The sequence below is a fragment of the Anser anser genome (assembly GCF_964211835.1).
Source record: "Anser anser genome assembly, chromosome: 9".
NCBI lineage: Eukaryota > Metazoa > Chordata > Aves > Anseriformes > Anatidae > Anser > Anser anser.
Genome location: NC_139729.1, coordinates 11,848,573 through 11,875,543, shown reverse-complemented (window position 1 = coordinate 11,875,543; position 26,971 = coordinate 11,848,573). Strand labels below are relative to the sequence as shown.

General features: G+C 57.0%; 5 protein-coding genes across 29 annotated transcripts in view; 3 read left to right on the top strand and 2 right to left on the bottom strand.

Moving 5' to 3' along the window:
* Nucleotides 1-435, bottom strand: part of STAG1 (STAG1 cohesin complex component) — a 187,481-nt gene extending 187,046 nt beyond the window's left edge. The window contains exon 1 of the mRNA XM_083848713.1: nt 290-435. The gene's annotated coding sequence lies outside the window, so the exon portion shown is untranslated. The remainder of the gene's footprint in view (nt 1-289) is intronic.
* A 369-nt stretch (nt 436-804) lies between these two features.
* On the top strand, nt 805-7,587 carry SLC35G2 (solute carrier family 35 member G2). 21 transcript variants are annotated; one of them, XM_083848618.1, is made up of 6 exons: nt 805-1,242; nt 2,672-2,722; nt 3,255-3,647; nt 4,345-4,393; nt 4,526-4,599; nt 5,794-7,587. In XM_083848618.1, the coding sequence occupies exon 6, from the start codon at nt 5,816-5,818 to the stop codon at nt 7,049-7,051; it is 1,236 nt and encodes a 411-aa protein (XP_083704744.1). In that variant the 5' UTR covers nt 805-1,242; nt 2,672-2,722; nt 3,255-3,647; nt 4,345-4,393; nt 4,526-4,599; nt 5,794-5,815; the 3' UTR covers nt 7,052-7,587. The 21 variants fall into 21 exon arrangements, with proteins under 21 accessions (XP_083704744.1, XP_083704726.1, XP_083704736.1 ...); XM_083848600.1 differs by having other exon boundaries at nt 805-1,331; nt 3,465-3,647; XM_083848610.1 differs by having other exon boundaries at nt 805-1,331.
* A 1,838-nt stretch (nt 7,588-9,425) lies between these two features.
* Nucleotides 9,426-26,971, bottom strand: part of SCLY (selenocysteine lyase) — a 39,808-nt gene continuing 22,262 nt past the window's right edge. Inside the window, exons 1-13 of one of the 5 annotated variants that reach the window (XM_083848595.1) lie at nt 14,734-14,872; nt 14,086-14,261; nt 13,911-14,011; nt 13,673-13,820; nt 13,169-13,296; nt 12,875-13,039; nt 12,457-12,563; nt 12,296-12,332; nt 11,845-11,928; nt 11,611-11,713; nt 11,369-11,444; nt 10,551-10,742; nt 9,426-9,688 (exon numbers count right to left, since the gene is read on the bottom strand). In XM_083848595.1, the coding sequence (XP_083704721.1) occupies nt 10,583-10,742; nt 11,369-11,444; nt 11,611-11,713; nt 11,845-11,928; nt 12,296-12,332; nt 12,457-12,563; nt 12,875-13,039; nt 13,169-13,296; nt 13,673-13,820; nt 13,911-14,011; nt 14,086-14,248 (1,272 nt within the window). In that variant the 5' untranslated portion in view covers nt 14,249-14,261; nt 14,734-14,872 and the 3' untranslated portion in view covers nt 9,426-9,688; nt 10,551-10,582. Of the gene's footprint in view, nt 9,689-10,550; nt 10,743-11,368; nt 11,445-11,610; nt 11,714-11,844; nt 11,929-12,295; nt 12,333-12,456; nt 12,564-12,874; nt 13,040-13,168; nt 13,297-13,672; nt 13,821-13,910; nt 14,012-14,085; nt 14,262-14,733; nt 14,873-26,971 lie in introns of those variants that run through there. The other 4 variants (XR_014588118.1, XM_083848596.1, XM_083848597.1 and 1 more) reach the window with 4 other exon arrangements.
* Nucleotides 14,857-19,221, top strand: LOC310904211 (uncharacterized protein). The gene is made up of 2 exons (XM_083848620.1): nt 14,857-14,997; nt 15,613-19,221. Exon 2 carries the CDS (start codon nt 15,646-15,648, stop codon nt 16,510-16,512), a length of 867 nt encoding a protein of 288 aa, XP_083704746.1. The 5' UTR covers nt 14,857-14,997; nt 15,613-15,645; the 3' UTR covers nt 16,513-19,221.
* On the top strand, nt 19,375-25,876 carry LOC310904213 (autoimmune regulator-like). The gene is made up of 12 exons (XM_083848622.1): nt 19,375-22,382; nt 22,486-22,660; nt 22,761-22,913; nt 23,009-23,080; nt 23,319-23,438; nt 23,556-23,680; nt 23,817-23,894; nt 24,041-24,273; nt 24,355-24,555; nt 24,648-24,744; nt 25,005-25,073; nt 25,254-25,876. Exons 1-12 carry the CDS (start codon nt 22,242-22,244, stop codon nt 25,332-25,334), a joined length of 1,545 nt encoding a protein of 514 aa, XP_083704748.1. The 5' UTR covers nt 19,375-22,241; the 3' UTR covers nt 25,335-25,876.

Here is a 26,971-nt window from a genome sequence, read left to right as displayed (position 1 = left end):
CCGAGCCCGGCCCCGCGCCCCCGGCGGCCCCGGCGGGGACAATGAGATGGCGGCGAAGAGCGCCGCGCCCGGGGGACCCGCCGCTCCGGCAGGAGCCGCCCCGCCCCGCGCCGCCTCCCTCCCCTCCCCTCCCCTTCGCCTCTCTCCTCGCACGGGCAGCGCCCGCTCCCGGCCCGGCCGCCGCGGAGACCGAGCGAGCGAGCGAGCGGCCCCGGCCCGCTGCCCCCGCCCCTCGCGCCTCCATCTTGGATCGGCGCCGCGGCGCCCGCCCGCCCCGCGCCCCGCTCACCTCGGCCCGCGGCCGCGCCGCGCTCGGGCGGCGCCCCCGGGAGCCCCGCGGAGCGCCGGAGCCGGCCGGGGCCGGGCGGGTGCGGGCCGGGGCCGGGGCGGCGGCGGCGGCGGCGCCGGCGGGGGCCGCGCTCAGCGGAGCCGCAATCCTAAACCGCCATCTGGCGGCATTTCCGACCGCCAATGGCGCAGCCGCCGCCGAGCCCGGAGCCCCGGCGCCCCCTGGCGCCCGCCCGCCGCCGCCGCTGCCCCCCGCGCCTCCCCCCCCCCCTCCCGCCCGCCGGGGGGGGCGCGGCCGGGGCGGGCACGCGGCGCCGCAAACGTCTTTCGCGCGCAAACGCCGCGCGTGCGCCGCGCGTGCGGGCGGGCGAGCGGGAGGGGGGCGAGGCGTCGCCATGGCGACGGGGGTGGGCGGGGCCTGAGGGGGGGCCGGGCCCTGCGGCCGCCCGCGCTGCCGGGGGGGGCCGGGCCGGGCCGGGCCGAGGCGGGCGGGGCGGGGCGGGGCGGGGGCTCCCTGACAGACCCCCCGGTTTGGGCGGTCGGGGCTCTGTCCGCGCCCGGTGACGCGGAGACGCGGCACGGCGCTGTGCCGCTCCGTGCGCGGTGCTCGCCGCCGTGCCTAAGCAGCACAACCTCCCCGTTACTGCCCCTGTCACAGCCAGATTCCAACAAAGTCCCGTTGCACATAACCGGTCTCACTAAAACCGCCTGGCGCAGCCGGGCCGTGGCGGCAGCGGTGCGGGTGCTGTGCCCCGTCACGCCGCTCGGCGGTGCCGCAGGCATGGCCCCGGCCCGGCCGTGCCGCCCGTGGCTGCCTGCCGCGCCTCACGGCGCCTCGGCCTCCCGCTGCCCCTGCTCCCGCCGCACCTGAGGGCACCCGGCCGGGCCGTCGGGCAGCGGAGCAGCAGCAGCAAGCTCAGGGTGCCACGGGGCCGGGAGCTGCCGCTGCTCCCGGTGAGGAACTGGAAGGAACCAGCTCGGGAGGACGCCGGCGGGCGGTGGGCAGGAGGGAAGCTTTGCGGAGGAGGCGCGGGTTCAGTCAGGTAACGGGAGCCGCAGGGGTGACGGGGCGTCCTGCTGGGCACTGACGGGGAGAACTGCCAGCCCCCGACAGGGGCTGCCCGCGGCCCGCTGACAGTCGCAGTCTGTCAGGATTCGGAGGGTTTTCCCCAGGAGCGGCAGAGGAACAACCTGCCAGGCCCGCATCTCAGGGCACGGGGAGAGCTGGCTGCTTGTTCCTGACTTCGGGGGGAACGGCAATTGCCGTGCCTGCAAATCTTCCATAACAACTTTTCAGTTGGCTGGCTGATTTTGGCCCAATCTGGCAGAGCTCGAGAGTGTTTTGGTGTGTTTATTGAAAATTATTGGTTATAACCACCAGACAGACCTCGAAGGCTTAATTCCTTCAGGCGTGGCAAGAAGGCGAGCTCAGCCTCCCACCCCTCGATAGGGAAGCGGCGTATAGCCGAGTAGTTCTGCCTTCCCAAGCAGCACGTGTGTAATGCTTTGGGGGCTGCGGTGGGTTGCCTTTTTTATTTAAAGAAGTCATGGAGTGTATTGTATTAGTGATCTGTGATGTTTATTGCATCCGTTGTGATTAGTTGTTCACCCATGGGAAACCAGTTCACATTTTGACAGCCAGCAATTTCCAAGAGCTGGTAATTTAAATGGGTGTCTCAAGTTGTTGTTTGAATTAAGAGTGTTTGTTTTGTTATATGACATGAGAATTTGACATAGTATTTAATTGTTGGCATTCTATTAAATTGGATTTGAAATCAAATTGTATTTTTCAGAGAACATGCAAATAAACCATCTTAAGTTTCCAGATACAAAGGGAAAAAACAAACAAAAAAATGCCTTCCTGTGATCTCCACAAAAGGAATCAGAAGAAGGAGAAGCAGCAAGTTTTCTGCACAGGCTGTGCTAACTTCCATTTGTTTTAAATTTGTGTTGAGGATTGACAAACATAGATTTGGGTTATGCACTGAACTGAAATTCTTGATGGTTAAGAGAAGCAAGATCACCAAAGAGTACAAACAAATCTCCCGTGTGAGAGATGGCATGACATTTGTCATATATTCACTGCTTAGTAGAGAAAATTAAATTTTGATTTAAGCGCTCCTGTTATTTTTTGTTACTTCTCATTTCCTGCCTTTCTCATGCCTCATCTGTCTGCCCTTCGAGTTCCCAGACCTTCCAACTGTTAGTGTTCGTGGTGCTGAAGGAAATACTGGGTCTGTATAGGACAGCCATTTTGAGTTATGTGCTCATGATCTATTGTTTTCCTCCAGAGAGATCCCTGAATACATTACACAGGTCCAGTACTAAATTTGCAAATGCATGTTGTCTCTTTTCTATTCCCTTTTTTATTATTTGTTGGAAGAAAATGTAATCTAACCTCAGGAGGAAAGAAAGAAAGCATGATATGCTCATGGTAAGAAATCTTTTTTTTTTCTTTTTTCCTTTTTTTTTTTTTCATGAGCCAATAGTTGCAGCATGTACTCATCTGTTTCTTAATGAGATGACTGAGGTTATACAGGCTGGATTCACTGCCGCTCTGATAATAATGCCAGTTGTGCACCATTTGTATTATTTTCCTCGCGCTTTGTCCCTGATCCATACGTTGTGGAGATCAAGAAGGTCTTAATTTTAAGGTGTGGGGAGGAGGGCAAGGCAGAATTGTGAATTTAAAACACGATGGAAATGGTAGGTAGGAAAAGCTGTGCTTGTGAGGGGCACTGCCTTCCTGGCCTCATTCAGTTCATTTTGCATTTGCCTGTTAAAAGAATCTGAAATTAACAGATTGCCTTAAGAAAAAAAAAAAAAGCAAGTAGTAGATGATAAGACTGGCTTACATTTCTGGTAGGGTTTTTTTGTTTGTTTTGTTTTTTAATTGCTTGATGGGTTGTTCAGACTGCCCACTACTCAGCTCTTACCCTTTTTATTTACTCTCCTTTGCATTTCAGCTGTTTCTTCTCAGGTTTCTTGCCGTATATACGCTGTATATGCATGGAAACTCTGGAGCCCTCGAGCATTTAGTCGTACAGTTTGTTTTGTCAGCTGAGCTGTGCCTAAAAAGGGTTGGCAGCAGAAATGTGAACAGGAGTGCTAACAGAGGTAGCCAGAGGTGTTTCTTGCCCTCAGACCCCTTTAACGTGTACTGATCTCTGCTTCAGCGAGGTATCACAAGGCCAGGAGTGTAGCCTGCCAAAGCAAGAGTAAGGTGGTACCCCGGGATACCTCGCTTACTTGTGCAAGTCCAGCCTGGCCCTGCCGCCTGCTCCAGAGCTGGGATTGGTGCCTGCCCCTCTCCCGTTCCTCGCAGTCCCTACCAGATTCACTCACTCCACCTCTAAGAGGTAGGCGACAGCTTAGCTTGGATATAGCAAGGGGTTAATATCCCTCAGTCCCTGAGGAGAGAGGAAGCCTGTCCCATTCTTATGTAAATTATTTTCCTCAGCTAGGCACAGGCAGTGCTTTGGCTGAGGCACATTATGGATGGAGAAAATGCCAAGGCTGAACCTGGCCCCCGATAGAAGCGTTTCAGTGAAGAGCTCTGGCACCCACTCTTACGTTGCCTTTTGCTCTGTGGCTCTGCCCCTGTGTCTCCCTGAGGATGTGCCGTCGTGCGTCCAGCCCGATTGTCCACAGCCCGATTGTTCGCTCCCTTGTGGTCCTGCACCTTCGGGGCCTGCCTTGTCTTGGTGCAGGTACCCTGTGGACAGGGACTGCAGGGATCTCCACACCCGTCCCCTGCAGGCACCAGAGAGACCAAACCGCTGTGACCAGCGGCGCTGGGCTGGGCTCCTGGTGGCTGGGTCAGGAGGATGGGTCCTCCAGGGCATCCTCACCTCTGCAAAGGCAGTGAGGCAGGATGGTGGGCAGGGGATGATCAAATTTTCTTGCTATTAAACTGCAGGAACCTTACACTCGCAAACCACCATTCATTCTTCAGGTTAGTTCAGTCAGTAAGAATTCTGAGAGATGGTTGAGGAGTGGCTTTAGCAAGGTTACACTGACTGCTTGCTCTTTTCTTTCTTTTTATCTTTTCCATAGTGATGCACTGGGGTTGCCAGTTCCCAAGGAGAACAGCCTCATAGGCATGGTAATGTGTCTCAGATTTTCAACTTTGAACAACAATCAGAACATTTTGTGCCTACCTTGAGTATTACTTGCTGTGCTAAGATCATTGTAACCCGTTCTGTTTGGTATCAGAGCATCTGTTGTTTCTGTTTAGACATCCGGACAAAGATGTAGATGATGGAAAGGTGTTTTCCCCTTCGGGCTTGGAATTAAACCTCTCAAGAGCAGGTAAATATGTTTATTTGCTGGGGCCCAGTGGTGTTTGCAGAAGGCAGGTTACATTCTCCTTGCTGCCGCTTCATTTGGAAGGACTGGTGGTGGAGGGCACTGTGCACAACAAAGTAATCTTGGTGGCATCCCTGTGCCTGTGTTAAACCAACGCCGTGCTGTCATCCTGGGCCTGGGGACAGCGATGGCATGCTCAGGGGAGAGCTGGAGGGAGTCTGGGCTGCAGGGGGGCTCCCTGTGGGCCCCCTGCATGTATCTGTGACAGCAAAGCCCAAGCAGTGCTTGTGCTGATGACCGGGTGCCGTGAAGGGATTGTTTGCTCGTTTTGGGAGGCTGATGCCACTGTGGTGACACAAGCTGCACTGCGTGCATTGCTGCGTGTGTCACGGTGTGCACAAACACAGGCACTGAGGGGAGGGCTCACTCTGGTGTGCGGTGTGAAGTGGACCTTCAGCAGGAGATGGAAGGGCGGTCCTTCTCCTGTGGTGTTTGTAAATCCACCTGTTCCTTGGCTGCCAGCAGGAGGCCTGGTTAGTCATCTGGATCAGCCCTTCCAAATTTTCTCTATGTGAAATAAATAACTAAATATTGATTCAGACTTGAAAAACAAATCTGTTGCAAAATCAATCACTGGAAATAAGATGTGAAAAGAAGAAAGAGTTTGTAACACTGTCAAAGTATTGTTACAAAATTTGTTGTTTGTTCACGTAGTACGCTGACTTGTTCAGGGATCCTTCCTGTTTCCCTGCCAGTTTACAAACAAGGATGTCATCTCCTCCTGCCAAACTTCTTCTGTAATCTTGTAACATTAGCAAGCAATTAACAATATGTACAGTTCATAATTGCAGGGTATTTACCATCCAAAATGCTTTAGCAAGAGAACTTCCTCTTAGAATATGAATATACTAGAACATTATGCACCATAACATAACGTGAATGTATGTTATTTTCAAAAATTAGTGACTAAAGTGAAGTTCTGTAGTTGGCTTTTAAGGAGATCCAAATGGCCTGACTATCAAAGGTATTTAGCAGTAACAGACTGGAAAATTAAAGCAAAACCAAGAACAATCTACTAGTACTTGGACTTGGTTCATAAAAATAGCTTGTAAACACTAGCAGCATTTACATACTAAAGAGTCTCTCACTATCCATTACATAAAAAGATAACAGTGCATCCCCATGTTTTTCCTCAAGACCAGGACGTTTCTCTGAGGAAATGGATACATCTTCCCCAAAGTACCCAGTCAAAAAGCGAGTGAAAATTCATCCCAACACGGTAACAGTAAAATATACTTCTCATTATCCCCAGCCAGGAGAAGAGGGATATGAGAATGGTGATGAAGATACTGGAGTATTTATGGAGGATAATCCTAAAAAAAGACTATTAAGTGATGGGAAAAGGAGAGGAAGGACCTTTTTCGGTACAATAGACACCCAGCTCCAGCCAGCACAACTACCAAAAGCCAGTGAGATGGGGCATTTCCAGAACTTTCCCGAAGGAAATATACTGCAGTCGAGGAAAATGTGGATAGTCCTTTTTGGATCTGCTGTGGCTCATGGATGCGTGGCTCTAATTACAAGATTAATTTCCGATCGTTCCAAAGTGCCATCCCTAGAGCTGATTTTCATCCGCTCGGTCCTACAGGTGCTGTCCATTACTGTTGTGTGTTATTACCATGAGCCACCCTTTGGCCCCAAAGGGTACAGACTCCGGCTCTTCTTCTACGGGGTCTGCAATGTTATCTCTATTACCTGTGCTTACACTTCCTTCTCCATAGTTCCCCCCAGTAATGGGACCATCATGTGGAGGGCTACCACTACAGTGTTCAGTGCCATTTTGGCTTTTTTACTGGTAGATGAAGGAATGGCTTACGTAGACATAATTACTGTTGTTGGCAGTGTGTTTGGCGTCTGCCTGGTCATGATCCCCAACATCGTCAGGGAAGAAAACTCTTTGCTGAGCACCTGGAAGGAAGCTTTTGGCTATACCATGACCGTTATGGCAGGCTTGACGACTGCTCTCTCCATGATAGTCTACAGGTCAATCAAAGACAACATCAGCATGTGGACAGCACTGTTCACCTTCAGTTGGACGGGAACAGTGTGGGGAGCATCCACCATGTTCGTGCTTCAGGAGCCAATTGTCCCGCTGGATGGAGAAACCTGGAGCTATCTCCTTGCCATCTGCCTCTGCTCCACGGCAGCCTTCCTGGGGGTCTACTATGCCCTGAGCAAGTTCCATCCCGCTTTGGTCAGCACTGTACAGCACCTGGAGATAGTCATCGCCATGGTCCTGCAGCTCATCGTGCTGCGCATCTTCCCAGGTACTTATGATCTCATTGGGGGAGCAGTTATTTTGGTTAGTGTTTTTTTTCTCGCATGTTATAAACTGTCCTGGAAGAATTTAGGAAGACAGGATTATCAGGAGATCGTGGATTCTTCCATTAAATGAAGCGCAGTTTTGTTGTTCAGTTCTGGTTGCGTGACCACGTGAAAGTGACATATTCCAACTCTGTTGTGTTCTCATGTACTGGTCAGGTCCGCTCTCTACTGTTTAACTTCACAGCTGATGTAGCAACATTGGTATTTTCAGATTTCCGTGACAGAAGAACTTGTTCTAGTGCATACAACCACTGACGTTTTTATGTCGTATGAGAAAAGGATATTTGTCTGCAGCACATAGGGTGCGTGAGTGGAAGCACAGCTGGCCTGCCAAAGTGCAGGCCAAGCCATAGGCATTTTCCTCCTCACCTTCCTGGGATAAGGCAATACGGAGACAGACGGATTCACTTGTGACTGTCAGTCCCATGCGCTGTGGTAGTAGGAAATGAACAGTAAAAACATTAAAATGGTCAAGCAGAGCATTTGTGTCCTCTGTAACACTTCTTCCGCTTTGGCTGTAACGTTCTAAATGAAGAAATGGTAATGTTTCTGTGATGGCTACTTGTGTTTCCTGTGCATGTGTAAACAAAAGAATATATCAGTAAAGCATTTTGTGCTCTGTGGTTAAATTTCTCTCTGAATTGACACAGGAAGCCTTCTAGGGTTTTCTTTTCCCCACCCCCTTGCGTGGGGGAAAAAACAGCCCCCAGAACTGGATCTCCACCTGTGTCCCAGCTGTGAAAGAGGTCTCCAAAAACTAGAAGATCTCTGATAATAAAAAAGCTGGCCCTGGAGCAGAGCAACGTTCTTTCTTTGGAACCACTTTTCCTAAAAGACGTTTCAACTATTACGCAAGGGGAAAAACAAGATTTGCATTTGAGACTGAGGTGTGAGCAGTGGTGTTAACGAGGAACAGCCTAACGGGCATCCAGTTAAGCCATTCCCAGGACAGTCAGCCTTAAATGCATTTCCCAACCCAAGGAAACACCGAAGCCCTAGTCCTCTTTCAATGTTTTTTGAAGTCAGCGTGCTTGAGTCTTAACAATTCAGTTACAAAACCCATTAGACTTGTCAATCTGATTTATGGTTAAAAATTTGATTTGAGTTGTGCTAGTGTATGGCTAGTAAACAGCAAGACCAGTGTCTAAGAACGTGTCCGCAGTTGTGCTTTCTGCAATTAACTGCTACGCAGCAGTTGCATTAATCCCCGCTGCGTACCTTTCCTGTTCTGTTGTGAGCTTCGCTAACAGCATGAGGTTGGGCAGGTTAGGCAGCAGCGTTTGCTCTCAGCTTCTTGTCCTCCTGTGAAACGACACAGCAGGAGGATCTGAGCACGCGACGGGTTTGTTCTGCACCCCGTGCCCACCAGGCACAGGAGGACGCCAGGGCTTTCAGTGCTGCTTGCCAGGAATTGCTCTCTTAGGGCATTTGAGCTGGAAAACCACAGCAACGGTTGGAATAGATTAAATATGGGTCTCTGAGCAGGGAGATAAGATATCAACAAGACTCCTTGTTGATAAATGTTAACAGATATAACAGTTAATGATAACAGAGAGCATCACAAACCCCTTGATTCTGACCACCTGCAAACAGAGTAACAAAGATGACACCTCCCGGTGTTCTTTCAGATGCAAACCCAAGCCATTGCACTCAGTGGCCCAGGGACTCCAGGCTCCCAAAACCCCCAAGGAGGCAGGAAGGGGTGCAAGGCCCACCACGTACCAGGAGGTGTCATCAGTCACCCATGCTGTTCCCTGTATCCAGGATATCTGGGAAGCACCTGAAGCAGGTAGCAGGCACGCTGTGACAAGTTCACACACCCCTGAGCAGTGCGACAGCAGGGGCACAAGTAAGACTCCCCCCTCCACGCCCCCAACCCAAGACTCTGTGGCAGGGGCGCAGTGCTGAGCGTTGGACTGGCACCTGCACTGGGCGCCCAGGCGCAGCCTGGAGCTGAAGCACAGCCCTGAGAAGCGTTTTGGCCAGGGACATCCCTGTGGTTGCCATCCAAAATGGCAAACTTGGGTGTTCAGAGCTCACCTGCCCGTCAGGGCTGCAAGAGGTCACCGTGGGACAGGCCCAGAAGGAAACCAGCAGTAGAGAAGTTGGCGGCTTTGTGCCTACCCCAGGTCCCAGGCAGCCCCAAGACACCTCAGCCCTCTGGAAACGTGCTGGGGGCTGCCCAGAAAGGGCCCCGTGTGCCCCTATCGCTGTGCTGGGCTTCCCGGCTCAAGCAGCAGGGAGCAAGCAGGGAGTGAGCAGGGCCCCCCCCTGCCCACCCTAGGCCTTGCGAGACTGCGGCCCTGCCCGGTGACTGCGGCAGCTCCTCCCCGCTCAGCAGGCTGTGCCTGTGGTCTGGGACACGAGCATTTGCTGAGGGGAGAAAACATCCCTCTAATGACCCCAGCCAGCCCTGCATCCCCCAAAACACCACAAAAAGTATATTTTACTTAAGAAAGAGCCACAGCAGTGGCAACTGCTTTTATTCCTATGAATACCAAGGGAGAGCAGATAGCCCCAGATGGATCAGCCCAACTGCCGTGCTCCTCCTGTGTGCGACATGCGTGTCCTCCTACGGCAGTAATCACAGCAAGCGCCTTGGCACGCAGGGATGACACATTTCCTCAGGTGCTGGCACACGCTTAGGGCAGCCACAACTGCTGTTTACTTTTAGAGCACGTAGAGCTGGCAACAGGAGCTCTGCCCACTGCAGGAAGGACGGGAGGAAAGGGAGAGCAGGTAACGCAATGCTGTGCTGGGAAAGCCATGCCCGCCCCCTTCCCAGCCCCAATGTCCTTTGGGAGGTCAGGGCTCTGGCAGCAGCAGCGCAGTTCCCAGCCCAGCCTCTTGCTGCGCAGTGCCCGTGTCGCCCTGGGACAGATGGTCTTTCTTCCTCCGAGCGGTAAGGCAGCGGGCAGGCTTCCTTTGGGGAAAGCAACCAGGGCAGAAGGCTCCAACCCCTGCGGCTTCCACGCCTGCTACGCTCTGGAGGGAGCTGAGCTTGGAGAAACTTCTGAGCACGTGTGAAGGTGCTGGGAACCAGGAGTGCCGGACACTGCGCACCACACAGCGGGGAGTCCCAAGCAGGCTCGTGATGAGCTGCCCCAGCCCCAAAGCCCCCTCCCCAGCACAGCCCCCAGCGTCTGAGAAAGCTTCTCTGCTCGAGCGGCATGCGCTGTGGAGACAAACCAGCCCTGCCGCGATCCCTGCGAGCGCGAGCTGACAGATAGCTAAGCAGAACTAAGCGCTGCCGAAATAGAAATCTCGCTTCCTCCTCCAGCCACCGCTTCCCTCATGTCAATTCCAAACCGCAGGCTGGCTCAGTGTGACTGGGCCGTCGGGCAGAAAGTTATTCCTGCCAGAACTGGACTCCAAACTGACTCAGCCTGCAGCCACAGGACAGGAAGCGCACATCCTGTGGGCAGGGGCTTGCTGTCAGTTTATCACCATCCTGCCCCTGCACAGCCGCCACAAAAAGGATGGCCACCTCGACTACACAGCTCTTGCTCCCTGTCCTGCACGCAGCCAGCACCCAAGGGCGAAGCAGAGCAAAATCCCAGCCCGAGAACCTGGGGGACAGCTGGGCAGTGAGTCCTGGGGGCTACGAGGCTTGGTCCTCGCCCAGCTGTGCCACAGCCTGCACAAGGTCCTGCACAACCACGTCCACGTCCGCACGGGTGGTGTCCCGCCCCACGCTCAGCCGCAGGGCGTTCTGCGCCACGTCGTAGGGGATCCCACAGCTGAGCAGAATTGAGGAGGGCCTGAAACACAGGCACGGGGGGAGTGGGTTTAACTGGGAGGCCAAAGAAGCGCACACATCGCCGGAGAGATTCACAGAGCCGTAGGAAGGAGCACGTCTGGACAGATGCACTCGAGGCAAACCAGGGAAGCGCCCTCCTTACTTTCCAAAGGCACCTGCTCGCACCGAGCTTGTTGCCCTGGGGCAGATCTGGCTCTTCCCCTCTGAAGAGCTGCCCCAGTGGCTTCCAAGGACTGCAAGCTCTGTGTCACCGCTCTAGACCAGCCCAAAAGCACCTGCTGTCCCACGCACACCCAAAGAAGCCCTCTGGAGCCCCCACGTAGGCTTGGCTGGGCGAGCCAGGCACGCAGACAAAGGCAGACTCTGCCAGCGGTGCCACATGCTGAGGAGTGCTTCCAAGCTCAGCTGGATCACCAGAGCCCGCGGGGGACAAAGTCCCTCCCGCAGCAGCCACGTGTTCCAGCCGTGTTTTCTGCAATGACCTCCTGCGCTGCTCTTCAGCCTCTCGGGAAAGCTTTGCACTCGCTTTGCTCCAGGCAGTGCTGCCCACAGCCACCCACCGCCCCTCTCCCTGCCTCCCCCCCCTCTCTCCTGGGAGGAGAGGCCCTGCCTGAGCTGGCTGCTTACCGATCCCCCTTCTCAGAGTGGCAGGCAGCCCCGACGCTGGCGAGGAGGGTCTTGCAGTGAGCCAGCACCCTGCGCCCTGCAGCACACACACGCAGGTCTCCCCGTGCCCAGGCTCCCTCCGAAGGCCGCTGCCCGCCTCGTCTCTGTGCCCAAGCCGTGGCCGAGCTCCCACATGCCTCAGGCCCGCAGCACCTGCGGCACAGCAGGGGAAGTGCGCGCAGGGGATGTGGGAGCAGAGCTACCTTGAAGGCCTGGGCCGAGGATGGAGAAGTTGCAGGTGTTGCACAGTCGCTTGGAGCCCGTGAACTTGCTGTTGAAGTGGAGCCTCTGCTTCCCAAAGGATGCCTGGAGGAATCAGAGGGCTGCGGACAGCTCTGGGAAGCGAGCAGCTCTGTCCTAGCGTGCCCTCAAGGCCCTGCACCATGCAGACTGAGTCCCAGGGAGGGGAGAGACGGACATGAACCAGATCTGCTCACCTCCAGCCTGGCCTCCAGGTAGTCCCGAACATCCCGCATATGGGCCTCGTAGGCCTCCCAGTTCCTGCTCACGAGCTCTGCAGCCTGAGGAGACCCAGAGAGGTTCCCTCAGTGATCCCCAGGCATCTCCCTCCACATCCGGCCTCCCAGCGTGAGTGCAGCCCAGGAAGTGCACCCGCCAGGTCCCGTCCCGACAGCTTGCAGTGCAGTGCCAGCTGTGCCTGCCCTGCTGCCAGGGAGACTGCGGGGCAAAACCTGCAGCAAATACTTGGACGCAATTCCTTGGACTGGCACCAGGAAGCCCCATCTCCTTTCCGTGGAGTTCGCCTGCCCTCCCACACCCAGAGCTTGCCACTTCTAGAGGCTGGGGTGTGCAGCAGGATGTGTCCACGCAGGCTCTGCCAGGCAACAGCCCTGAGAAACCTTTACCCCGCCACCATCACCCACTCACCTTGCCGAGGCCAGCGATCATTGGGGTGTTCTCGGTGCTGGAAGGGAAGAGGGGGTAGGGACTTGCATTTCTCTGGACTAGAAGTCTGTTCTCCAGCCTCGGGGCACAGACTCTCCCTGCATGGGACCCCTAGCCATTCGGCCACCAACCAGGCACCTTACCCTGGCCGGAAACTCCTCTCCTGTCCCCCTCCGAAGAGCATGGGGTGCAGTGGGGTGGTGGTGCCGGGGCCGTGCACATACAGTGCGCCGATCCGCGGGCCGTAAAACTGCAGGGAAGAAAAGAGCCGCACCAACCACATGGACACAGCACCAGATGCCCTGCAGTGGGCACCCTGCCCGACCCCAAAGCTGTCCCCAGGCCTTAGCCACCTCCTGCAGCCCCTCCAAACAAGTCCCCTGACTGGCAAGAGCCATCACCCAGCTTCCCCAGCTCTCATCTGGGGGACTCGCAGCCCCACAGTGATCTCCCAAAAGCCCTTTGCAGCTGCCCAGCTCTGGCCATGCTGTGGGAGTCACCCAAGGTCCCCCCAGCATGGATGTCTGCAGAGGTGACTGGGCCACAGGAGCAGGGCTGTACCTTGTGCCCCACGATGGTGAGGTAGTCCACCCCCAGCTCCTGCACGTCCACACGCCCCTTGCCAATCATCTGTGCCGCATCTGTGTGCACCAGGATCCTGGGCAGCCCCTCTGCCACCCTTTTCTGGTTGAGGGCATGGATGCGCTGGCTCAGCTTTGAGACAGGCTGGCAGGAAGGAGAAAGGTCTGCATCACAGGGACCGTCTGCAACCCCTTATCAAGGACCTTTTTGTGACGATGTCTCCCGGACACCTTCCTGGCCCCATCCCATCCCGCCTGCTGCCCGCAGACTCACCATGATGACCCCCGTCTCATTATTGGCCAGCATGATGGAAACCAGGCAGGTGGTCGGCCGGACCGCAGCGAGGACGTCATCCACTTCAGCCTGCCCGCTTCGTGGGGACACAGGCACAAAGGTGGCTTCTGCAAGCCAAGAAACAAGCCCTCAGGTTTGCTGGGCAGCCCCACACTGTCCAGGGCTGCCCAAACTCTGCTGAAAGGGCAGGAGGGCTATGTGGGCAGCTGGCATGCAAGCAGAGAGTAGCAGCATCAGATGCCAACCAGGTAAAACATCCAGCCTGTTGGAACATGGGCACCATGTCAAGAGTCAGTGCCATTTGAGGGGGAAAAAGAGGAACACCACAGAACAAGCAGGTCCCTGTCCTTGTCTGCTATTCACCCTTAGCACAGCAAAACTGCCAGTTGGGAAAATCCCCTGCTTTTCATGCTGCAAACCTGAGCCTGGGATCAAACGTCCACGACCTGTCTCTCGCTGTCCCTCTGCCAGCACCCAGCTCACCTGCCAGGCTCTCCTTCACCAGCTGCTCCAGCGGCAGACGGATGGAGTCGTGCTCCACACTTGATGTCACGATGTGTGGCGTGCCCCGGTCCTGCCCCTTGCTTTCTCGGAAGTGCCTGAGGGCGGTGTGGATCACCATGTTGTTAGCCTGGGAAGAGGAACACAGAGAGAACAATTAGCACCCAGAGGGAGCACAGCGCCCTTCCTCCCCACCCTCCTCACACACGAGCACCCTCACCTCCGTGCCCCCTGAGGTGAAGACGACATCCTCTGGCCGGCCTCCCACCATCCTTGCCAGGCTCTCCCGGGCACCAGCGATGAGCTCCTTGGCCTTCCTGCCTGTGGGGCCAGGCCCAGCCGCTCCGTCACTGCTCCCCACAGCCCCCACACCCAGCCCCTGCCCCACGCCTTACCCGCAGGGTGGGCACTGCTGGGGTTACCCCAGGCCTGGCAGGCGGCCTCCCCCAGCGCCTGGGCCACTTCGGGGGCCAGCGGGGTGGTGGCGTTGTAGTCCAGGTACACGCTGCTAGGTGCAGGGCCTGCTGCAGGGCCCGGCGGCTCTGTCCCGGCGCCCATCGCTCTCAGTGCTCTGGGGACAAGGGCGCAGCCATGGGGGCCCTGTGCTGCGGGACAGCCCCTCAGGGCTCCCTCAGGGCTCCCTCAGGGCTCCCTCAGGGCTCCCTCAGGGCTCCCTCAGGGCTCCCTCAGGGCTCCCTCAGGGCTCCCTCAGGGCTCCCTCAGGGCTCCCTCAGGGCTCCCTCAGGGCTCCCTCAGGGCTCCCTCAGGGCTCCCTCAGGGCTCCCTCAGTCCTTCGCCCGCAGTAATGGCTCCCGCCACGGCCACACCGCCCTCCCCCATTGGCTACCCGCAGCCACCACCCGCGCAGCGCCCAATCAGCTCCCGCCCTCCTTCCCGCCCCGCACGCCCCCCTCCCCATTGGCCCCCGGCAGGCGGCGCGCGCCTCGTGGCCAATCGGCTCCGGACGAGGGCCGCGCGGGACCCCCCCCGAATCCCCCTCCCCCCCTCCCCCCGTCGCGGGGCGCTGCGAGGCCCGCGCTCACTGTCACGCGCCGCTCCCTCCCCGCCTCCCCGCGCCGGCCAATCCCGAGCCGGGCGGAAGAGGCGGGCGGGCGCGAGGCGGGCTGGCGCTTCGCACTTCCGTCGCGTGCCCGCTGGGCCGCGCGCGCGCCGGGGGCGGGCCCTTCCGGGCGGGGAGGGCGGGAGCGGCCGCGGCGCTGCCCCTCTCCAAGATGGCGGCGGCGACCTCGGCCCGTTCCCCCCGCGCCCTCCTGCGCAAGCTCGGCAGAGCCCCCTCCAAGATGGCGGTGAGCCCCGGGGAGGGAGGGGCCGCGCCGGGCCGGGGGCAGGCCGGGGCCCGGCTCCCTCAGCCCCCTCAGCGCCCCGCGGCGGGACCCGCCCGGGCCCCGGCCCGGCTCCCGCAGCGCCGTGACTCAGCGCCCGGGGCGGCCGGGGGGCGAGGCGGCGGCGGCAGGGCCGGACTGGGACCCCCCGGGCCCTCCCGGAGCCCCCCCGAGCCCCCCGGGCCGCCGGGCAGGGCGGCGGCGGCGCTGCGGGGCGGGCGGGCCCGGGCAGGCCCCGAGCAGCGCCCGGCGAGGCCTGGGGCCGGGCCCTGTGTGTGCCCCGAGCGGAGCCCGGCGCCCGGGGCGGCCGCAGCTTGCTGTAATTTGCAATATTAACGCGAAGTGCCACTCACTCCGGTTAGCGTAACCAAACACGCGGCGTTAGACCTCCGGCGCCGCACAGAGGAGCAGGAGTCCCGGCCTGCAGGCGCCTCACGGGGCCGGGCTCACGCAGCAGCCGCCCCGCAGCACGTTGTAAAGCCCCCGTCCCGTTGGTCTGAGCACGGTTTGTCCTCTGCTTGTTTGCGTTGCAGAAAAAGATGCCTCGTTTCACATACCGTCTTTCAAATTATCTTTCAGATTATGTCATAACTACGGGATAGACGAGCAGTGATGGAATCACTGGATACCGAGGTGAAAGCACGGAAGACTCTGGGAACTGTTGAGTATGTAGAGTCTTCAGGCTTCACCCAGGGAATACTGCCGACGAAGAAGGATGTGGTGCAGAACATGCTGTATTTACTACAGCCTAAAAGAGCTGGCCAGGCCCAGCGCTCCAAAGAGGATGCAGCCCACTTGCTTGCTGAGCACCTGCAAGAGCACTGGTTGGTTTGCAACTTGCACACCATCGGAACACAAAATATAAAGAAACTTATCCTCAAAATGTACGAGGAATTTACCCGATTGTATCAGACCCGAAAGCAGAGACAGAACCAGGCTTTTACAGAGAGAGCAGACAAATTCAATGAGAGTTCGGAGAAGCTCTTTGACATATTTTGTACAGACACGCAGACAAGAAATAAACTGGAGGAATACAGTGGAATAAAAATGACTGGCATCGAATGGAAATTTCTTGAAGATCAAAGAAGCGAAAGGAAAATGTACTACGAAGATTTCACGGACAAGCAGGAACTGAAGATGATGGAAAGAAGGCAGAAGATACAATGTCTGGAGCACTTCAGGAAGCTTGCCAGGGAGGAGAAGGAAGGAAACAAATCGAAGGAAATGACGTATAAAAGTGATGAGCAATCGGATGAAGGCACGAGTGTGGAGGAATCCTATCTCGCCGAGGAAGAGAATGGAGGGGCTCCCGCCTCCTCGCTGAGGGGCAGAAGAAAGCGCCGCTGCACTGCCTGGTCGACGGGTGCTGCGACTCCTGCCAGCGATGCCATGCCCCTGGAGTGCCAGCATATACGGATGAGCATCAGGAGAGTTAGGCCTGGGTTCTACGAGACTGTGGAGAAGGTCGAAAACTGCTAGTGTATGCTGTGGTCAGCGAGCAGAGCTGCTGGAGTACGAGATGGCAGTACACACGTTAGGCAAGTTTGAAATCCCAGAATCAATTGGAAGCGAGTGTCGCAGATCCCCAGCCAGAGCTCAGGAACATCCTTCCTCCGGGGAAGGGTGCTGGGACGACAACAACAGCGACAAGGACTAAACCACGTGGACTTGGAAGGATAAGTAGTCGGAGACTAATGACACGAAGACTCAAACGTAGCGGATGATGTAAGGTTATGTAGCACATGAGCCTCTTCTTCCAAGGTCCTGTCTACATCAGTGGGTTTTTGGAAGTCTCTCACCATTTCTGAGCCAGTGGTGGCCTAACAGGACTGATTTACTGCAGGGAAATAACTTGGACTTGTTGCTAATATAAAATGAATGTGCTGAAGAGCCCTTGCTCCTGCCGGTTTCGGTGGGAGGGAGAGGTCTTCAGCCCCTTTCAGCAGAATTTGGCATTTCTGTGAGGAAGGAAGCTAGTTTTCACGTTGTGTTACCTGGTCCTAGAGAGGCGTCCTGTCATGTCGTGGAGGGATTGCTCTTCTGCTTGGGGAGGGAGGGAGAGAGGAATCAGGAGATGTTTGAGTGCTTTGGCTGTAAAAGCAGCGGTGGTTCTGGATGCTTTATTCTGGACTCTATTTTAACGATATTTCCTTGATCAGGATAAACCTTCCTGTAATTGGATGAGTTTTAATACAAAGTCCCTAATCTAGGATCAGAGGTGTGAATCCTAAACCAACTGGCGTAGTCTTACCTTGCCAGGAAGGGGGAGTGGTGTGAAGATAGAGGGAAGGATGCAGACTGCATCGTTCAGTTTAAAATGGGAAGAGTTTTAGAAATCATTACATTATCCTGTTGTCTTAGGATATAGGGAAGAAAAAAACTTCCCCGTGTGTAGCTGTGGTATTTGCAGCAAAAGGCACCGAAGTCTGGGCTTGCTTTTCCTCCCCCTGTAGGTACGTGCAGACCAGTGGGGTAGAAGTGGTAGTTTTCCACCAAGAGTTTGTTTGAAAAAAGTATAATCCTCTTGCCCACATATATCCTCAACAGTGACGTGTCTGTGATTTTAGATACGTGCAATACAAGGGTATCTGCCGTTCTTAGTTAGGGTTGCTTTACTGGTTTTTAAAGATGAGAGAGTTGAACTTTGTACGGAACCCAGCGCTGGAGATCTCTCTGGTGAGATTTCCAGAGCTTGCCAGATGACATTTAACAACAAAAAGTGAAGTCTCGGTTTGTCCACAGAAATACTCCGGTAGAAAGAGCTCAAACTTGCCTGGTTTTCAAATTTACCTTTCAGTGTGAACGTTGATTTCCCCACTCCAGTATCTCAGCTTTTCCCCGTTTCTTTCCTAGATGTCCTGCATATCATTTTACTGACATTAACTCGTGCTGTTTCATTCTTTAGCTTTTGCTTCCTTTAACAATAAATGCATGTACAAATAATTTTGACAGCTCCTGTTACTTTGATGAATCAGTTCTTGGACTGCTTTGAAGTCCTATGCCAAAGGAGGAATGAAACGCCACTTAGCCGCTGTTCCAATTCAGATGCAGCAGAGCCAGGCAAAGCCCAGGCAGCAGCAGCAGCAGCAGCAGCCCTGGCCTTGCTGCGTAGTCAGGCTGCAGCGTATATCCGCTCTGTCCCTCTGCCTAAGGACGGATCTGTCCAGCTCTGAGTGATACGTCGGCTTCCCAGTGAACTCGCTCTTTATTAATTGCCAGGATCCTTATTCTGTGTCTCTGAGAAGTTCGTGGTAAGTGGCTCCAGAATATCTAGTGAACGCAGTGCATTCCGCGTCACTGCTAGTGTTGTTACAGGTTTAATTGCACGAACCCGCGTTCTGCAACACCCTTCGGCCTCCTCTGCTTGAGAGATCGCAGCCCTCTCTCTCCTCCTCTCTCTGACGTGCTTCACTGACTTCCCCGTGCAAATGATGTCACGTTTAAACTATTTGCCTTCCAGCCCTGAGGTGCTGGACTCTAGCCTCTCACTGGGCTTTTACACCAGCAGCTCTGTTTCAGCAGGGAATATAGCCAAGCTCGGACCTCGCAGAAATAGATGTTTTTGTAATAACTGCTGTAAAACTCCCTTTGTATTAAAAATATAGATGAAGTATAAGTGCTAGCGTGTAAAGTAAATCCGACAGGGTTGAATTGAGTATGGAACACAGCTGTATAGCGCTTTATGATTTTCAGGGATTCAGGGAATTTAAGGTTGTCGAATCTGACTTCCTGTATACCACAGGGAATTACATTTCATTCAGAAGCCCCATACTCAGCCTACTGGTTTCAGTTTAACTGATGTGTCTTGCAGAAAGTTGAGCTGAAGACGTCAGAAGCCTGCTGTCTTCCTCAGTTACATACTTAATCATTTGCTGTTTAATAATTATGACCATCTTCTAGGCTGTGATTCTTTTCATGACATTGTGTACAGGCTGAGCAGAGTTTATTGCATTTAAATCATGTTTGTTTTTTAACTGGGTTTGACTGTGGATAGAGCCAAAGCCTGGCTCTGTTTCTGCTGCAACAGGGGGAAGATTTCTATAATGATGTATTCTGATTACTCTTCTTTGGGACCATGGTGCCTTTTTAATCAGGACAGTAAATCTTGTCCCAGATTCTGTACTTTTGTACGTTAACAGTTGTTGACTTTCCTTTTTTGGTGTGTCCCAAATAAATTAATATAACATACCTCTGGGCTTTTGTTTCTTCTTTCTAAAGGGGGAGGAAAGAGGAAACTGAAGCTAAAATGAATCTTCTCTACTACAGTTCTCCCTACCAGGCTCTTGCAGGAGCAGCTGCGAAGCATGTGGGTGGATCTGCTTTCATCTGGACTGCGCGGGGCGGCAGTAGGAAAGCTTCTGGAGATAGGAGGAGCTGAGAACCTGAGCCCCACCGGGAGCCTTTTTACAACAAACGCTGGAGCCTGGAGCTGCCGAAGGTATGGGGAGGGGGCTGAGACTCGTGTACCTGGTGGTGGCATTTCACTCTGACTGGCCGTGAGCTGCAGGCACAGTGTCGGAGACGCTCTCCTTCCCAGCAGTGGTCCCGTGATCCTGCCCTGTGGGTGGGTTCCCCCTTGTGCCTGCTCCTCCCTGTGACTCAGGGCCGTGTTCAGGGGGTTGTAAGAGACGAGTGCGGGGCCGGCGGTGTCCAAGAGACGCACAGGGCGATGGCCTGCGGAACCTCAGGGTGGAAGGGAAGTGGGGTAGGAAAAAATGCTGCTAACAGCACCTTTGCTTCAGTAGCTTTTCACGAGAAGAGGGAATCAAAGTGCATCCCAGGGGTTACAGGGGCTTTTGATGGATACTGAGGTGTTGATTTAACTGGACATTTGTGGAAAAATACTTCCAGCCATTGCAGCTGGATGGTGTGAATTGCGCCCTCCTACCTTGAAACTTTTGCTTTGATTTCTGCAGGAGGAGCGATACAAAGGAGAGGACATCCTGAAACCTGAGTGCGGCCAGGTGCCTCTGCACCCCAGCCTTCAGTCCTCGGGGCCAGGCAGGGCTCGTGCCAGCCCCAGGGAGGGTTTTACACCCTCTGCAAGCAAGAGATGACTTTTCTCAGCCTTTTCACTGCCAAGGTCTGCTCTAAGCAAGGCATTACAGAAATACCCCTCTGATCTGCCAGCAAGCACGTGCCTCTTCATTATGGCACCTGGCAGCCCCTGCTCTGCCTCCTGCATGGTATCTCAGAAAGTGGAAGGAACACAAAAAAACAACCCAAAATGCAAATTATTGCACTGCTGAGCTAGCTGGACATGAAAAACAATCTATCTGTGATTCCAAGCAGAGAAGCAGTCACAAAGTTGGAATTTAAAACAAGCCCAATCAAGCCCAGCAAGCAAAGCACTGTGGGCACACAGCTCTTGGCGGCGTTGGGCAGCACCTGCGCGTGAAGGAGCGGCTGTTTGTAGCCGTGGGTGTGCGGGTGTGTGGGCACGGGGAGGGCACAGCCGCCTTGTCTTGGCGGTGCTGGAACGCTTAACAAAGGGTGACAGTGACAGATAGTGGCTTGGCAAGTTGAGTGGGACATTGAGGAAAACAGTTCTCATGGTGAAGGGTGGAGCAGGCCCTGAAACTGTCACGGCTGCGTTGATGCTCAGTGCCTGGTCCAGACTGCAGCAGCTCCTGGTCGGGAGATGAACCTCCTGTTTCACCTGATAGCCGTGATGTGTCCCCTGCGTGCTGCGGGCATGTCCCCGCTGCGGCAGAGCTGGCTGCTCATCCAGCTTCTGGGGGCTGCAGATGCTGCTGGGAAGGGGCCAGTGGGACTCCAAAACCCTGCCGTAGGACACAAGGACTTGGCGCAGTGTCTGCCTGGCATCCATCCCACTGCTCCCAGTGCCTCCAAGGGAAAAATCACTCCAGATCCTGAGAGGAGCTTCGGGGAGAGAGTTCTTTTGTGTAAACACGTTAGTGCGTTAACCAGAAATGGATGAGGGCATTTCCTGCCCTTGCAGAGGGCGTTGTCTTGTTATTCTTCCCGAGTTTCTGGACAGAAGCCACTGTCTCCTGGCATGGCTCTGTAGCCAGCAGATAACATGCTCCAGTCCTTCAGGACTTGATGAATGTCCCTGCCCACATCACCTTGCACTGCACAACAGGGCTGTCTTGTTGGTCCCATTCCTGGTCCCACCTGCGTTGGGTTTTGCTGCACACATTGTGTCAGGCATGGTCCCAGCAGAGGGAGGGCCGTGCACAGCCCCGGTGCTGCGGCTGAGTTGCCTGGGCTGACTCTGGCAGTGGGGACAGGTCTTTGGAGAGACTCTGGGGCTGGAAACTAATCCTGGGGAAATCCCAAACGTTTGGGAAGTGGGAGGGGAGCCTTGGAGCTTTCCCTTTCCTGGGCTCCTGGTATGGAGTGACCAGGTATGTTGGAGCATATCAACCCCAGGTTTTTTTTTAGGCAAGACGCTCACAAAGTGCCAATTCCGCTTTGGCTCTCAGTTTTTTTACAGCTGTGCATTTCTGGAGAATCACTTTATTGCCCAATTTCCCATAATGAGCAATTACAGAGCTGTGTGTGTGGCCAGGTAATCCCCGGGTGTGCTCAGGGCACTGCCCGTCATTGTGTCACGCTGTGTGGCAGCACTGCTCCTTGGTCACTGTACCCAGACATGCAACTGCAGAGTTTTTTAGGTGTCAGTGCTTCCCTGGGTGTTTGTCGACCCGCTGTGCTTCAGCTGTGAGCCTGCAGAAGGTGGTTTGCAGGTAGTGTGACCATGGCAACTGTCTCTCTTTTCCCTAGATTTCAGGGCTTTCCTTCCCACATGTGGCTAAGTTTCTGGATGAGAGAAGCAGGTGCTGTGGAAAGTCCAGAAATTTTGGGACAACGCCTGGCTGACCGCAGGGATGAAGGAGGCAGGGGCTGCCTGTGCCAGCACCCTGGCTAATTCCCTTCTCCTGGGGTGGTCACTGGGGTGGGATTGTGTCCGTAGCCATCAGCAGCAGGTGGTAGGCCAGGTGGAGAGCCGCCTGACCCCGATCCCTGGGGCCGGCAGCGGTGGCAGCGCGGGAGCAAGCCCGGCTGCGCGGTGCTGCAGGGAGAGCTGGCACGGCCGGAGGCGTGAGCTCAGGTTACGTGTTGTACAGAAATGAGTGGCGCTGTGGGAGCCTGACGAGTTTCCCACTTTCGGCAGCCGGGGCGTATTAAAGGGGAGCATTGGGGCTGGCTGCTCATCCCAGCCGTGTCGCTGCCGCCTCAGCATGGCTGGGCCGGGGGGTGACGGGGACCTGCGGCACCTGCTGAAGCTGCACCGCACTGAGATCGCCATGGCGGTGGACGACGTCTTCCCGCTGCTGCATGGCCTCGCCGACCACGATGTCGTCCCCGAGCACGTCTTCAAGGTGAGGCACGGGGTGGGTGAACGCAGCCCCAGCCACGTTGCAGGGACTGGGGCTGGCTGGCGGCACCTGGATGCGTGTCCACGGGTGGTGGTGGCATCGGCAGGAGACGCTGAGCCAGACGGAGCGAGAGGGCTCCCACCGCGCCTTCCACGCCCTGCTCACCTGGCTCCTGGGCCGTGATGTCACCGCCGTCCGCGACTTCTGGGCAGTTCTCTTCAAGGACTACAACCTGGAGCGCTACACCCGGCTCCGGCCCCTCCACAGCGCCTTCCCCAAAGGTAGGCAGAGGCCAGGCTGGAGGAGACGGCACCCCCGGGGGCTTCCCGCGGCAGGGGTGACACCCCAGGCTGGCTGTGCCTGTCCCTGCCCACTCTGCAGAGGTGGACCTCGGGCGGCAGCGCCGCAGCAGGCGCCTGTCCCCCAGCCCCATGGCACCGGTCCCACACAGACCCCAAGGCAAGAGAAAAGCTCCTGAGGAGCGGGATGGGGCCCGCATGGCACAGCCCTTGCCACGGCACGCTGCCAGCCCCGGTATGGAGACCCGGTGCAGGGTGGATGCAGGGAAGAAATGTGGCGGGGCACTTGCAGCGTGTCACCCAGGGTGACCAGTCCTCCAACACCCCCAGGGCCCCTGGCAAAGGCAAAGACCATGAAGAAGCCAGAAAGTGTGGACACCACACACTCACCCCGTACCAGCAGTGAGTGCCAAACTCCTTTTCCATTCCCTGGGGACAAGCACAGCCACAGGTTTCTCCCCAAAACAGTCCCAGCTGGATGGCGATGGTCTGCGAGAGGCCAGCGGGCACCTGCAGCCAGCAGGCTTGGGCAGAGGGGTGGGTTGGGCCAAGGGGAGACAAGGGGCAGCAGTGGGGCAGTGTTTGCATTTAAGCCCCCAGGGGCTTCAGATGAGGCCGTCTGAGCCCCCCCTGCCCTCAGGCCTCCAGGCTGCAGCCACCTCGGTGCACAGGGTGGTCGCGGTGGCAGCCAGCGAGGTGCCCGTCACCCGCGGGGCTGCTGAGGGGAAGCACGTCCTCATCAGACATGGGCTGGAGCCGAGTGAGTAAGCGCAGGTGCTGGGTGGCCCCCCCCACCTCAGAAGACCCCCCCCCCTCTTTGGGAGGGCCCCCAAAGAGGGGCAGGGGGTGGTGGGGACGGTGCTTGCCTCTCTTCCAGGCAGTGCCAAGGCGGGCAGCAGAGCCGGGGACGAGCTTTACGACCCAGCTGCTGGCGAGGAGCCCGGGGCCAGGAGCAGGAGCCGCAGCCTGAAACCCGCTGCCCGACCCAGGGCACCCCAAAGCGTACGGTTCCCCCCCGCCCCCCCCGCCCCGGCATCTTACAGCCGTATGAGCCCTCCCAGCAGCAGGGATCCTCCCTTCCCTGCAGCTGTCCCAGTGGCTGGTGGTTCCCAAAACTCCTCTCTCATTTTACCCGCAGAGCGGGGGGCTGCAAGCGACACCCCAGGGCTGTCTGCCAGTGCCCACCATGCACAGCCAGGACCCCATGCCCCAGCAGGTGAGCCCCGGGCATGTCAGCACCCCAAAAGGCACCTGCTGAAATTGGGCCCGTCGGGATACGCCCGGTGTATCTGCCTGTGCTGGCTGAGTACAGGCAGCCTGGGAACAGGTGACCCCTGTGCCAAAAGGCACTGGTGTGTTTAGGTGTTTGCAGGGCAGGCGCCGAGGGAAGCTGCATCGAGGAGGCAGTGGGTGACAGCGTCCCCTGGTGCCACCCAGGGTGGCAGTGGCAGCGACCCCCTGCCCGCTCCCCCATGGCAGGAGAATGAGGACGAGTGCGCAGCGTGCGGTGACGGTGGAGAGCTCATCTGCTGCGATGGCTGCCCCCGGGCTTTCCACCTCGCCTGTCTGGTGCCCCCGCTGCCCCGCGTCCCCAGGTGAGCCCCAGCGTGGGACGTGTGGCTCTGGTGTCCTTGGGCGTCCCTGCCCTCGCTCACAGCCACGCTCTGGCTGCGCAGCGGGTCGTGGCAGTGCGGCTCATGTGCGGTCAAGCCGGGCCAGCTGCGGGAGGCAGACGAGGTTGCAGAGCAGCCCCCCGCGATCCCTGGGGAGGAAGAACGTGTTGCCCACATGGGCAGAGGCAATGGGAGTGTCTGCAGCCGCTGCTTCACCAGGATCCCTACACCCCAACACTGCCCTGCACTCAACGGGAACCCTGGGTGAGGCCCCCGCGGTCCCCCACATCTCAGCTCAAACCCCCTGGGTCCGGTCTTGCTGCCCAGAGGGTTTGTGACACTGCCTTCGGTCGCAGGGGGCTGCTGCTTTGCAGTTCCTGCGGGAGCACCCCAGAAATGGGCAGCGTGGGGAACACCGCAGTTGCTGGAGACCACGCGCATCAGGCAGCAAAGGTCAGTACAGGCAGCACTGGGGGAACAGCCCGGGGAGTGGCAGCACTGGGCAAGGGCATTCGGAGGAGGACACGAGATGGGAGCGATGAAGCCGAGGAGTGATGGTTTGGGCTGCGTGAGGGACAAGCAGCTGTAGTGGGAAGTGTTGCTGAAGCTGGGCTGGAAGGGAACAGTGCACTACAGGGCAGCCACCAGCTGGGCTGCAGGCACTGAAGGACTGAACCCAGCACGTCACCAGACACGACCCATCTCCTCCGCAGGCAGAGTGTGGCGCCTCCAGCAGTGACCCCGTGTTAAGCAGGGATGAGCTCGACGCCCTCCTGGGCGAGGTAACTCATAGGTGGTGACACCAACAGGCAGAGCCCAACCACGGGGAACTGAATGCCTGGGGTAACCCCACATCAGGTCCTCAGCTTATGGGCAGCATGCAAGTGAGAGCCAGGATAAACCCAAGAGGCTGGGAGTAGGTGAAAATCAAGAGCGACCTCCTCCCCTGGGCTGTCCCACAGGGCGCCTGGGACGGGATCCTGCAGTGGGCTTTCCAGAGCATGGCACGGCCCCTCGCAGACACCCATGGGCTCTTCGTGTAGTGCATGCAGCTGGCACCAGGGAGCTGACAGGCTGCAGGCCAATGCTAAAGGGCAGCTGTGCACCGGTAAGAGCACAGATGCTGATGTATACCTATGACCACCACATAATAAAAGGAGATACAAAAAGTGAGTTACAAAAAACCCACAACCTGACAAGATTGGTTAATTACATAAAGATAACGAGAGGGAACAAAAAAGTGGATGAAACATGATCACAAACTCCACAACTAAGCAAACAGATGACATATTAATAAATGTGCAAATATACAAGGTGGGACAAGGAAAAAAAAAGCCTACAGCACCCGGTATTCCCAGGAGGTCTCCCATCCAAGTACTAACCGGGCCCGACCCTGCTTAGCTTCCGAGATCAGACGAGATCGGGCGTTGCCAGGGTGGTATGGCCGTAGGCACCCTCTTCCCCGGCAACAGCCCTCTTCCCCACACCCGCACCATCAACCGACACCCAGGCGACGGCCTGTGCCACCGCCTCCCTGGCAAAAGGGGGCGCCCCTGGCCCCGCAAAGGCCCCCCGACGGCAAAGACAAAAGCCTACAGCACCCGGTATTCCCAGGAGGTCTCCCATCCAAGTACTAACCGGGCCCGACCCTGCTTAGCTTCCGAGATCAGACGAGATCGGGCGTTGCCAGGGTGGTATGGCCGTAGGCACCCTCTTCCCCGGCAACAGCCCTCTTCCCCACACCCGCACCATCAACCGACACCCTAGGCGACGGCCTGTGCCACCGCCTCCCTGGCAAAAGGGGGCGCCCCTGGCCCCGCAAAGGCCCCCCGACGGCAAAGACAAAAGCCTACAGCACCCGGTATTCCCAGGAGGTCTCCCATCCAAGTACTAACCGGGCCCGACCCTGCTTAGCTTCCGAGATCAGACGAGATCGGGCGTTGCCAGGGTGGTATGGCCGTAGGCACCCTCTTCCCCGGCAACAGCCCTCTTCCCCACACCCGCACCATCAACCGACACCCTAGGCGACGGCCTGTGCCACCGCCTCCCTGGCAAAAGGGGGCGCCCCTGGCCCCGCAAAGGCCCCCCGACGGCAAAGACAAAAGCCTACAGCACCCGGTATTCCCAGGAGGTCTCCCATCCAAGTACTAACCGGGCCCGACCCTGCTTAGCTTCCGAGATCAGACGAGATCGGGCGTTGCCAGGGTGGTATGGCCGTAGGCACCCTCTTCCCCGGCAACAGCCCTCTTCCCCACACCCGCACCATCAACCGACACCCAGGCGACGGCCTGTGCCACCGCCTCCCTGGCAAAAGGGGGCGCCCCTGGCCCCGCAAAGGCAAAGACAAAAGCCTACAGCACCCGGTATTCCCAGGAGGTCTCCCATCCAAGTACTAACCGGGCCCGACCCTGCTTAGCTTCCGAGATCAGACGAGATCGGGCGTTGCCAGGGTGGTATGGCCGTAGGCACCCTCTTCCCCGGCAACAGCCCTCTTCCCCACACCCGCACCATCAACCGACACCCAGGCGACGGCCTGTGCCACCGCCTCCCTGGCAAAAGGGGGCGCCCCTGGCCCCGCAAAGGCCCCCCGACGGCAAAGACAAAAGCCTACAGCACCCGGTATTCCCAGGAGGTCTCCCATCCAAGTACTAACCGGGCCCGACCCTGCTTAGCTTCCGAG

Excerpts from the sequence above, each read along its gene's own strand:
- SLC35G2 (XM_083848608.1), top strand. The coding sequence starts at position 5,816 with ATGGATACATCTTCCCCAAAGTACCCAGTCAAAAAGCGAGTGAAAATT.
- LOC310904211 (XM_083848620.1), top strand. The coding sequence starts at position 15,646 with ATGGAATCACTGGATACCGAGGTGAAAGCACGGAAGACTCTGGGAACT.
- LOC310904213 (XM_083848622.1), top strand. The coding sequence starts at position 22,242 with ATGGCTGGGCCGGGGGGTGACGGGGACCTGCGGCACCTGCTGAAGCTG. Across the intron at positions 24,274-24,354 it reads CCGCTGCCCCGCGTCCCCAG|CGGGTCGTGGCAGTGCGGCT; the intron begins GTGAGCCCCAGC and ends CTGGCTGCGCAG. Across the intron at positions 24,556-24,647 it reads GCACTCAACGGGAACCCTGG|GGGGCTGCTGCTTTGCAGTT; the intron begins GTGAGGCCCCCG and ends CTTCGGTCGCAG.